At 38.9% G+C, this 12,746-nt stretch overlaps 1 protein-coding gene across 1 annotated transcript in view; it reads right to left on the bottom strand.

Moving 5' to 3' along the window:
- Positions 1-12,746, bottom strand: part of CNTNAP5 (contactin associated protein family member 5) — a 472,018-nt gene that overhangs the window by 226,683 nt on the left and 232,589 nt on the right. The window contains exons 6-7 of the mRNA XM_058195711.1: positions 4,754-4,938; positions 335-478 (exon numbers count right to left, since the gene is read on the bottom strand). Coding sequence (XP_058051694.1) covers positions 335-478; positions 4,754-4,938 — 329 coding nt within the window. The remainder of the gene's footprint in view (positions 1-334; positions 479-4,753; positions 4,939-12,746) is intronic.

Below are 12,746 nucleotides of genomic sequence, written 5' to 3'. Positions count from 1 at the left end.
CTCACTGTTTAGCCTGTACCGGGTTTTAAGAAACTTTCTTTTGGAAGGAAGGAAGGAAGGTAGAAAAGGAAGGAAGGAAAGACGGAAGAAAGAAAGGGAGGGAGGGAGGGAGGGAGGGAGGGAGGAAGGAAGGAAGGAAGGAAGGAAGGAAGGAAGGAAGGAAGGAAGGAAGGAAGGAAGGAAGAAAAATTTTCTTATCTAAGAAACCTGCTTTACAGGGTGAGCAAATTTGTCAACAAGAACAATTTCAGGGAAACAAAAACTCAACCCCCTTCCCCTCCCCCCCCCAAAAAAACCCCAAAAAAACAAAAAGAAAGGTGCTTTAAGTTCTTACCACTGTGTGGATCTGTGGTTTCCGTCTTTTGGCTAGGTCAATGATATTGACTCCGTTGTAATATAGGTTCTCAATACAACCATGGAAATTTTTCTTCAGGAAGGTTCCTGGTTTTCCTGGGACTGGGATTCCTCCAAAACTGAGCTTTGAGACAAGAACAAATTCAAATTTTAATGCTCCAATAGCTGTATGATTCTGACCAAAGATCACTTTCTAGGTGTTAATGAAAGAAATGCCCTGCAGAAGGACAATCCATAAAGATCAAATTAATAATTCTAGTTTATTCTCTCTACTTTTCTTTTGCCATAGGTTATCCATTGGGTTGGAAAAAGTACTTCCAGAGGTCAAAAGCTGAAATCGTTTGAAATCGACATTCATTCCAATTTCATATGGAAAAGAAGCATCAAAACTTTCTTCCAAAAAGCACAGCAGTACAATAATAGATTTTTTGTTTAGCAATATAATTTTAGGTTCCAAATTACTGGCAGGGTGAATTAGATTTAAAGATCCATTCTCATTCTGGAACTCATTATTACTTGCTACCTTTGCTCTTTCTTATTTTGTCCTCCAGTCTGGACTTACAGAAAATAAAATTAAAAGTGTACAGTCAATATCAATTATGCTCCTGCATTATTGGAAGGGAGAAAAGCACTTCCTTTGGTGATCAATTATACTTTTAATTACCTAACTAATCCTTTTATTTTCCGTAGCTGCACCTTTAATCCCTTAAAATTACTAAAATAAACTTTCAATAGACAATAGTATTAGTGGGGTACAGTGGCCCCATTTAAATCTCTGGACTAAAGTAGGTAATCATTAGACATAAATTGACCAAACATAATTGTGAGATTTCTGTATTTTATATTAGGTTCTATAATTAAATTGTTACAGTTGGTAAGTGTTGTTTTATTATAGCCTTTCTTAATCTAGCCTTCTAAAGAAATTATCATAAGACATATTTAACTGGGTCATGGGGATGGGCCAGGCAATGTGTTACACAGGTTCAAAAACCCTGCTAATTAACCAAGGTAATTAACCTCAATAGGACCATAATTGTAGCCTTTGGCAGGCCTGTATTATCCAGCAAATATCCTAGTCTACTAACTCATTCCATGTTGTCCGGACTTCTTCCTAAGGAGTTAATTGTCCCTTCATGACAATCAAGATGGTCATCTGAAGAAGCCCCTGAAAGCCCTCTATCTCTGGCTGCTTCAGTTTTCAACTTCTATAACCACAGACGAGTGGAAAGGGGACAAGTAAGTTGCTCGCCCTTTCTCCACTAAAACACCAGGAAGTAGAAATTGCTACTTTCTCATCCTTCTTTACAGCAGTTGGGAAGCCTAGGAAAAAAAAAAGACTAATGCATAACTGATCAAGTCATCTGTGATTGTGCACTGCCAGCACATGGAGAAAGGCCAATTGCCTGGAGGAGAGGACTGCTGGTTCAGCTGTGATGTGTCATATTCTATCATACCCCAGCCAACATATTATTGTAATTGCTGGGGAAGTTACTAGCTATAGTCCAGTACAAGTAGTACAGCTGCATGAGAATATTAGTACTCTGTAATATCAGTGAGATGGAAAATCAATCAACCTATTTCTACTCTGTGCCACTTCATTATTTATTTATTTAAAACATTTATATGGCTGACCAACTGACTCCAGGCAGCTTACAGAAGTAAAAACCACAAATACAAAATCTAACAAACCCTTACCCACCAACTCACCCAGTGATAAAATTCAGACAAACCTGTTCCGTATCACCTGGGGTCCCCAAGTCTACTGGCTAAATCATATCTTCAGGATCTTTTGAAAGAGTATCAAGGTGGGACCCAACTTATCTCTGCAGCAGAGGTGGGTTTCAGCAGGTTCTGACCAGTTCTGGAGAACCGGTAGCGGAAATTTTGAGTAGTTTGGAGAACTGGTAGTAAAAATTCTGACTGGCTCCATCTTCCTCCAAGCTAATTAAAATACCCATGTGAGATTTCTTAAGCATCAATAGACAAGGATGGCCTTCTAAGCCTAAGGATAAGATCCAATGCACATTTAAATTGGGGTCTAAGTTCCAGGACATTCAAGTAGGTGTTAGTGCCAGAGAAAATATTCATCTCATTTTTAAATACTTGAGTTAGCTTTTTTTTTTCTACAGCTCACACACTTGGACAACTAGAGTTTTAAGAAGTTATTTTAGATTTCCAACTTTCTGCCGCAGAAATACCTATGCTTGGAAACATTCAAAGCAAAATGTAAGCATGCTATTCCCTTTGTATATACCTTCATAGTCACATAAGGAGACAAGGAACATAGGAGGACTAAAGGTGCATTTTCAGAGGGCAACTGGACTTTGTTTTCCCTTGAAGATGTTTCGCTTCTCATCCAAAAAGCTTCTTCATCTCAGGAGAAGCGAAACATCTTCAAGAAAAAAAAACCAAGTCCAATTGCCTTCTGAAAAGGCACCTTTGGGATAACCATGACCCAGACGACTAAGAATTCTCATAGAAACATAGGAGGACAAATGATATAATTATAGTAAGTGGTCAGCTTGGAGAAAATGTGAAAAAGTCAAAGTTGAAGTTAAAGAAAACAAGTCCCCCTTTTGGAACCATGCTATCATGCATGAAATGACTAGTTAGAGAAACAAATACATAAATGAGATAAAAATATCAGAAAGAACCTCCCCTCTACCAACTACATGGGTATTTCTCAATCTCAGTAACTTTTAAATGTGTGGACTTCGGTTTGCAGAATTCCCCATATCCATGACATTGAGGCCTTTGAACTATGTAGCTGGAGAAGACTACTGCAAGTCCCTTGGACTGCAAAGCAACCAAATCAGTCAGTCCTAGAGGAGATCAACCCTGACTGCTCTTTAGAAGGCCAGATTCTCAAATACTTTGGCCACCTAATGAGAAGGAAGGACTCACTGGAGAAGAGCCTAATGCTGGGAAAGACTGAAGGCAAAAGAAGAACAGGACGACAGAGAACGAGGTGGCTGGATGCACTCACTGAAGCAGTAGGTGTGAGTTTAAATGGACTCCAGAGGATGGTGGAGGACAGGAAGGCCTGGAGGAACATTGTCCATGGGTTGGACAGGACTTTGCAACTAACAACAACAATCCCCACATATATTTGGCCATATTATTGTGAGTTTTTATTTTCTTATATTTAACTAAAGCACTTTTATATGGCTTTTTCGTAGTTGCACTATTCTTCTCACTTACATTGAAATATAACAGTTACAACATAGTTATTTATAACATGCCACTTGGTGCTTATTTAATAGAGTGATTAGAATAATAATTGTAATTTTTAGGGCAGGATAAGGAAATCTGAGACCTTTCATTTGAAGCTAAACTATACTGTCCAAAAACCTCAGCCAACTTGATGTGGGGAGTTGCAGCACCGAAACCCTTTTCATTTTTAATAATTTGTAACCTTGCCTTTAGGCAGAGTAGGATAATCTATGTCCTCAGGGTCCCATGGATCTCTTTTAGTAACCCAACAAACATTTTATGGAAATGAGTTTTGGTGATGTTCGTGTTGAAAACTAAAGGGTTCTTGCTATTTTTAGTGGGAAACATACAAAACATGCCACTATGAGTAAAAAGGGATTTGATGGCATAGAAACAGAATAAAGTTATAAATATATAATAAAGACCTAAAGTTGGCTCAATAAAACTGTTAATTTTTTTAAAAAAAGAAGATACTAAACAATAGAAAAATGTGAGAAAAATACACAAAAACTGAAAATATTAATTGCAAATATATGAGATTGAAAACAAAGAAACAAAGACTCGTAGTAATAGGTGCCTTGGGTGCAATCCTCAAACTTCTGGAGCATCACTTGAACACCAGTGGCATTGACAAAATCACTGTCAATTGCAAAAGGCAGCTTTACTGGAAAAACTTATGTCCTATGACAATACCTTTAATACCATCAAACAACTTCAACTGCTTCTCCCAGGTCCTTGGAAGGAATCAATAGGTAGATAAAGATGATGAATCCAATCTAAATATCCAGTTGACTGTACAAAAACCCATACTAATAATATAGTAACAAAAACAGCCCCATCCTCACATGTTACATGGTCACCCCACTTCGCATTCTTGATCTTTGTTCCCTCGAACAAAGGGATAATAAATAATAACCTGCAGCCATCAAAGTTTTTCCACTCCTAGTATAAATCTCAAAGTATGCTTTAATCTATGTTATGGCTTCTGTTTATGGTTTCAGTACATAAATTGTGGTCCCCCAACTCTTTTAAATGGTAAAAAAAACATATTAATTCCTGAATTTTGTAAGAATGTTATTGAGGACAATAGAAATATTTATATTGCTCATAAAGCAAAATAGGCCATTATGTCTAGTTCTCTGCAGTCTCAATGAATGCTTTTATTATCATAAAATGCCCAACACACCTCATAATCAATATTCAAATCATCAGAATCTCCCTTAGTCCGGAAATGTTGCATGTGCTTGTCCACTGTGAAATTCACTTGTTTATTGAATCGCTCAATGAGAACTGAGTGCCAGTGTTGGTCATCCAGGAGGCTGCCCAAGGTGACTGAGGTATGGCTGTTGCCAAAACGAAGCTTGGCATCTCCTGCAGAGACAGTAAGAAGTTATAGTTAAACGTACAGAATTGTAGTTTTAACACCAAACCCTTAAGATGAATGATTACATCTAATGATTGATGAATAGCAATAGCACTTAGACTTATATACTGCTTCATAGTGCTTTACAGCCCTCTCTAATTGGTTTACAGAGTCAGCATATTTCCCCCAACAATCTGGGTCCTCGGAAGGATAGAAGACTGAGTCAACCTTGAGCCTCATCAGGATCAAATTCCTGGCTGTGGGCAGTGTTTGCCTACAATATTGCATTCTAACCACTGAGCCACCAGGGCTCATTCATGAATCATGAATGTCATCTCTGGGCTTCTTCTCTGCTATTCTTATACAATTATGTTTTAGCCTAAGAATTATTTTACATTTGATTTTTTTTTCCTGTTGGAGGGCATCCTTTCATCTTCATTTTTCTTAATGCACAGCATTGTTGATGCACAAGGGCTTGCCTATAAATCCCAATATCCAACACATAAAATACACATTAACACTGAATGCACTTCTATACAAGGACAATTTCTCCCATTTAATACTCCTATCTCTAACTGGGTCTCTGCTCCAGATAAAATACATCTAAGAAGTATTCTACCAATTCTATCTTGAATCTGCCACAATATAGCCTATGGCAAGAAAGCAGAAATCTACTCCAGCAGATTGATTTCTGTGTAGTGCTGAAATATTAAGGCATTCATATCTTATAAGTATATTAGGAAAATTGCTACATTGCCTGATCTAAAGAACAGTTGAGTCTGTACCATCTGGATTAATTGAAAACTTGCAGCATATAAATATATCAGATGTATTATAACCAGGGGTAATGCAATCTAATTACCCCTGCTTTTTCAAACCATTACATCCAGTGAGCTTTATTTTAATTTAAATGAGACTGTTGTTATCTAGGCAACTTCAAAGTGAACCATGGAAACAAAATGGTAACATTTGGGAAAACCAAAGCAAATCCGAAGAGAAAACATAGTTACATCACATTCATTTTCCACTTTCAATGCAATAGAAGAAGGATAAAATACACGGTTCACTAGAGTTGTGCAAAACATTTTGAGGCTGAAACATTATGATCTGGAAACATCCTACCTTGAACTCAGAATGGAAACATTCCACATTGGAATGAACTGCTCTGGTTTATTGGAAATAATCCATTCAGATTCTCTGATAAAGTGAGAGCATTCTCACTTTATTAGATAATCCAAATGGACTATTTCCAATAAACTTCACTTCATCTCACCTCACCTCACCTCACCTCACCTCACTTCATTTCTGTAATTATGAGATTTGTTTCAAAAATGAGCTACTTTCCAGTCAAGGGTGAACAATGTCAAAATTGCATTACTTGGAGTGAGATTTTAATGGGACCTTCTTGGATGAGGAATGAATTTGTATTGGCATATTTTGGGGCCAAAACATTTCACCTTCAAAACTTTGTACTACTTTTCATCTATTCCAGTTTACCACAAAGTATATTTGTGCTATTTCTTTTCTACTTTTCCTTTAAAACAAGAATAAGAAACCCTACAATAATAAGAAATCCGGCAATTACAATATTTAATTAAAATTACCACATTGAATAAGTAAACTACTAGCTAACAAACAAAAATCACAAAAAGATGTTGATGCTGGGCAAATTCAAGCTGCCGTTGTTGGTGTTGAGATCAGAGGCAACTCAAGAATTCATGGCTGCCTCCCATGACTCTCATGGGCCTCTCCAAATCCTAATGGGCCCAATGCAAACATGTTAGATCTGATGTTCACACTGAAACAGATGAGATGTAATTTGTTGTGGGGGGCATTTCAATTGGCACTTTGTCATGGAATTGTCCTTCAGAAAGGATGAATCAAATAGGATGGTCTCCCAAAGTATCTGATCAGTGGTGGTATTCAGCCAGTTCTATCCCGTTCGGATGAACTGGTAGTGGCAGCTGTGAGAGGCTCCACCCACCCGGCCAGACATCATCACATCCCATTTTTGATGCTCTGTGCATGCGCATAAGGCGCACACTCACATTTGTGAACTGGTAGCGAAGGTAAGTGAATACCACCCCTGCATCTGATGATATAGACCAGGGGTGTCAAACTGGTGGACCGCAGGCCAGATGTGTCACATGCAGGCCTTGCCCACCCCAACTCCATGAAAGGGAAAAATGTTGTGAAACATCATGCAATGGCAATGTGACATGGCGAGTTTCACATCCGTGATGCAGGGGTGAAATTCACTTACCTTCCGTACTGGTTCGCAATGTGTATGCACCGTTGTCTGTGCACGTACAAAGCCTTCCGCACATAAACAGAGGCTTAAATTGTCACAAAAAAGCAACATCATTATGTCCATGTGGGTGGGCGGAGTCTCCCACAGCCGCTGCTACCAGTTCGCCTGAGCCAGATAGCACCGACTGAATTTCACTCCTACCGTGATGTAGAGGGAAGCAAAGATAACTTCAGAGAAGGGAGTACAAGACCTTTTAATTCAGAGGCTGTAAACTAAACAACTAGGAAAGTACCAAGATAAAGAAAGAGACTTAAAATAATACTATCTTGATTCTCTAGGGTATAAGAAAGGACAGAGGGAATCATGAAGCCTCTGTCAGGCTTCAAGATTCTGTTAACTTTAGAGTCCCAATAGTCCTTCTTGATCTGGCCTACTTTGAAGGGCTTACAGAGGAATCCAATGAATTTTCAAAGGAGACAGTTTGGTCTAGTGCTTAAGGCTTCAGGCTAGAAAGAAGGAGACTGTGAGTTCTAGTCCTGCCTTAACAATGAAAGCTAGTTGGGTGACCCTGGGCTAGTCACTGTCTTTCTCAGCCTAACTCACCTCATAGGGTTTAGAGTAAAATAGGAGAAGAAGGTGTGTTGGATACTTTATTTGTAAAAATAATAAAGGTGGGAAGCAAGTAAGCATGTGGAGAGTTTCCTAATGATTTCTAGAGCAGCATAATGGTCTGTGGGAATGATATTGGGGAATGGAAGAAAGAGCCATAGCCTAGACAATGGTTTGATAAATGAAATTTGAGCCCAAAGAAAGAAGGGTGGTAAAAGCATCTCAGAAGGACCCTCCCTTGTTTTCAGGACCGAAAAACTGAAGGAGGAGAGGAATCCTTTCAGACTTACAAGATCCTGTTAATGTGACCATAAAATAAAGAAAGAGCTAGTAATCTACTATAGCTATGCTTCTTGTCTGGACTGCCTTGCAAGGCTAACAGTTTTATCGGGTACCTATTCAATCTCTGGAATACTAAGTATTGATTCAATTGGACCTGAGTGATCTCTTCCTGTTTGCCAATCCTCCATAATATATTGAAGATTGCTGGGGAGTGAATAACAGGAGAGATTTTGACAGTGTGAGGTTAAACAAAACAGCAATTATGACTAGCACCATGTTAGTAAAATGGCAATGCATCAATGTATCTCTGCCCTTATTGCATCCACAGGATCCAACCCAGTGGGACATTTTAGAGTAATCCAACCCTCATTAGTTAAGGCTGGATTTAAAGGACCAGCAACAGGCCACACTGACAAATTAGCAAGCATTTAAAGTTTATCTAGATGCCAGCCGTTTACAAGATAGTTTCAAGTTTCTGTCTAGATGGGGTTGACCTTCCATCGGGGTAATCTTGGAGTCATAGAAGAGCAGATTGAGGGCATGGACAAGAAGGGTTTTGCCCAGCTTTAGCTAATACATTAGTTACAGTTTTTCCTGGAACAGGCAAAATTGCTAGATTACTGCAGCTCATTCTACCTGGCCTTGAACAGACCATCCAGAAAATTTAATGGTGCAAAATGAGGCTGCCTATTTATTAGCAAGTTATAGTTGTTGCTGCCATAAAACACTAGTACTATGTGAGCTTCCAATGTTGTATTCCCCTCCTACCTCCTCCAATGACATTTAGGAAGCCTGTAAAGACCTGGCTGTTCCCATCTGGCTGAGCATCTTTATAAGAGTAAGAGATGGAATTGTTGAAAAATTGTTTATGGTGATGGTTTGTTGTATTTTTGCAGAATTTGGGGTTTTTATAAATCATGTAGAATCAGCCCAGCTGAAGAAACATGGAAGTTATTGTAAATAAATAAACACTGAACATTTAAGAATAAGTGAAAAATACAGAGAAAATTGATTTCAGATTTTATTATTCCATTTAGCAAGTCTAAATCCTTATGTACAATGATATAGGACAGCTGTCACACATAATACCTTCTAAATGTGTTGAATGTAATTCACAACACTTTCAGTCAACATAGTGAAGATTTCCATGGCATGCCTATTTATGTCTACATTTAAACTCAAAGCAGATGTTGCCTTACAGGGGGAAAAGAGCAAGGAACAGAAAAAGCCAAGTTTAAACCATGTAATGCTAAGCTACGGTTTTTGCCGTAACGTATGAAAAAGCAAAGCACAATAATTTGACATTTGCTACATAGAACCAAAAATCATTTTTTCCACCTGCTCCACCACCACAAAATCTCAACAAAGATATGGGCACCAATTTAAAGATATGTGGACTTCAAATCCCAAAATGTTGCCTGGGGAATTCTGAAAGTTGAAATCTACACATCTTAATGTTGTTAAGGTTGAGAAACACTGTTCTAGGAATAAAGGGAGCTGCAACAAGCATTAGCTTGGGCCAGAGTTGAAAAAGATTGAAAGTTCATATTTTTACTCTGATACTTCCCTTTTCTCCTTGCAGTTACACTTTGTTTTCTCTCACACTACTGTATTTCTGACACTCTTTCCTCTCTCTTTGAAGCAATGGGCTGTCAAGAAGCATATCTCTTAACAAAAACCTGAACAAATAAGTAACAAAGAGCTTTTCAGTTTAAGATTAGGGTCATATGAAAATAGGTTGATGGGCCCACCCCAAACTAGAATATAAGAGCTTCTGAAACTCAACTGCTGAAGATAATTGCAGAGACTAATACTTATTTATTGAAAGAATCCAACTATGATCTTATATCTCTCATTATCATCTCGTTGTACCTCTCTAGGAAGACTTACATCAAGAGTAATGGCTTAAACACTCTCTTCAACTAGGCCACTTCCAGCACAACATCAGGCAATGCAATTTTAGCAGCAGTCATCTCTACTAAGTGAAAGCCACAATCATTGTGGCTTTTCTTGTAGTGAATATGATAGCTTAATTCCTAGTGAAAGAAAGATTTCATTTCCTTGAGCCTTATCTCTCACTCCATACAGACCGTACCACACCTGGACGAAGAGGACACAACATTGGTCAAGATTAATTCTCTGACAAATGCGGTAGTATCACTTATTAGGAGGCCTGTTTTTATGCATTATCTGAAATTTACTTTAATTCTGAGGGCGGTTATGATTTTGTATGATTGTCAAAAGATGTATTTGCACTGAAACAAATGTTATAATAGGAAGCATTCTTTGCTTGCTAGATATGTTCAGTCATGAGCCCAGGGTGGTATATGTTCTTTCCAGAGGTGAAATGTAAAATTTGTTACTACTGATTCTGTGGGTGAGGCTTGGTGGTGGGGGGATAATGTGACTGGGTGTTCGTGGCCACCTTTTTTTTTTTTTACTTTTAAAAGCAGTTTTTCTACAACCTCTTTGGCTGAAGAGGTTGTTAAATAATGCTTTTAAAAGCCTCTAATGATCAGGCAACTCAGCTGGGATCCTCAGAGGGAAAAAAGCTTTTAAAGGGTTCTGACGATCCCAGCTTTGTTGCCTGATTGCCAGAACCCTTTAAAAGCATTTTTACAGCCTCTTTTGCCGAAGAGGTTGTAGAAAAAATGCTTTGAAAAGGTTCTGACGATCCCAGCTGAGCCACGCAATCATCAGAGGTTTTTGTTTTTACTTTTTTCAGCCAAAGAAAAAATGCTTTTAAAAGTAAAAAAAACAAAAAAACTTCTTATGATTGTGCGGCTCAGCTGGGTATGTGGGGGGGGGGAGGGTAGAGATTTTTGCTACCGGTTCTCTGAACCACCTGCCGCCATCGCTACCGGATCTGGTGATCAGGTCTGAACCGGGAGCATTTCACCCCTGGTTTTTTCTCTTCCTCCTCCTCTTCCTGATATGATTTATCATGACAACAACCCTGAAAAATATATTGGGTTGAGAGAGAGAGAGACAAAGACTGACTGACCCAAAGTCAGTCTCCCAATGAGTTCATATTATCAAAGTTCGAACAGACAAACCCAACCAAAGTAAGCACGGTCGAGATGATCGAATCTGTTATTGCAAAACTTTATTGAGTACATCATTTTGGCACCAATGAGGGCAAAACTAGATCTGGCTATTTCCCATACAAATCCACATAGTCCAAGTTCAGGTTCTGCCCCTCTCCAATTAAGAGTAGGTTACATTGTCCAATTGAGCCTCCTGGTATTGTTATGAGAAAGTCTTTCTGGCTCTGATAAGCATCTGGCAAATGTCCTTGGTTCTGACGCTTGGCATCTTGATGTCTGAAACCTAAATTATATCTCCCCCATAGTCCACTGGCAAGCTGAGAATAATAGTTGCAACAGCTTTGAAGCTTGATGCATATGTTATATTCTGATTTGGAAGACTATTGCTCCCTATCTATGGGAAATGATGAGAGTCATGATAAGTACACTGCTAACAAGGCATTTCAGAAAACTTTGGAAGAACAACAACTTCCTTTGGGCTATTCTGCCAGGTTATCAAGAGCACTGGTCCCCAACCTTTTTGACAGCAGGGACCAGTTTTGTGGAAGACAATTTTGTCACTATTGGGAAGGGATGCTTTCTGTTTTGCTCACTCATCTGGCACTCACCTCCAGCTGTGCAGCCCAGTTCCTAACAAGCCATGGACTGGTACCAGGTCTATGGCCCAGGGTTAGGGACCCCTGATCTAGAGGATAAAAGTGGCCCGGACGTCTCTGTGCATGTGCAGAAGCTTCTGAGCATGCACAGAAGCATTTTGTGCATGCATACCCAGAAGCATTGTGCTCACGTACACATGTGCCCATGAGCGAACTGGTAGCCAATGTTACCAATGAAGAAGAAAAATAATAGATCTCAAAAGAAACCAGCGTGGATGCATAAAGAACTATCTGACAAATTGAAAGACAAAAAGGACAAATATAAAAAGTGGAAAGAGGGGCAAATAACTAAGGCAGAATATCAGCAAATAGCCCGAGCCTGTAAAGATGAAGTGAGGAAAGCTAAGGCTCACAATGAACAAAGGCTAGTGACAAAAGTAAAAAATAACAAAAAAAGCTTCTTCCAACATGTTAAAAACAAGAAAAAAGTCAAGGAAACAATTGGCCCATTGCTGGGAGAAAGTGGCAAGAAGATGACAAGCAACAGGGAGAAAGCAGATCTACTTAACTCATATTTTGCATCTGTCTTTACACAAAAGGAAAAAACAATCCAACCTATCAAAAACAGCACTACAAAAAACAGATTAGAAACACAAGTTAAAATAGGAAAGAAAATGGTAAGTGAACACCTGTCTACCCTAGACGAGTTCAAATCACCAGGACCGGATGGATTACACCCCAAGGTTCTGAAGGAACTGGCAGACGTGATCTCAGAACCACTGAACTATATCTTTCAAAGATCCTGGAGCACAGGGGAGCTGCCAGAGGACTGGAAAAGAGCTGATGTAGTTCCCATCTTCAAAAAGGAAAAAACAGATCCAGGAAACTACAGACCTATCAGCCTGACCTCAATACCGGGAAGATTCTGGAAAAGATAATCAAGCAACGAATCACGAACACCTAGAAGCAAACAAAGTAATAACCAAAAGCCAACATGGGTTTGTCAAAACAGATCATGCCAGACCAATCTT

The sequence above is a fragment of the Ahaetulla prasina genome, chromosome 1, assembly GCF_028640845.1.
Source record: "Ahaetulla prasina isolate Xishuangbanna chromosome 1, ASM2864084v1, whole genome shotgun sequence".
In the NCBI taxonomy this organism is placed as follows: Eukaryota; Metazoa; Chordata; class Lepidosauria; order Squamata; family Colubridae; genus Ahaetulla; species Ahaetulla prasina.
The sequence above is the reverse complement of the archived record's forward strand: the minus strand, read 5'-3'. Positions and strand labels throughout refer to the sequence as shown.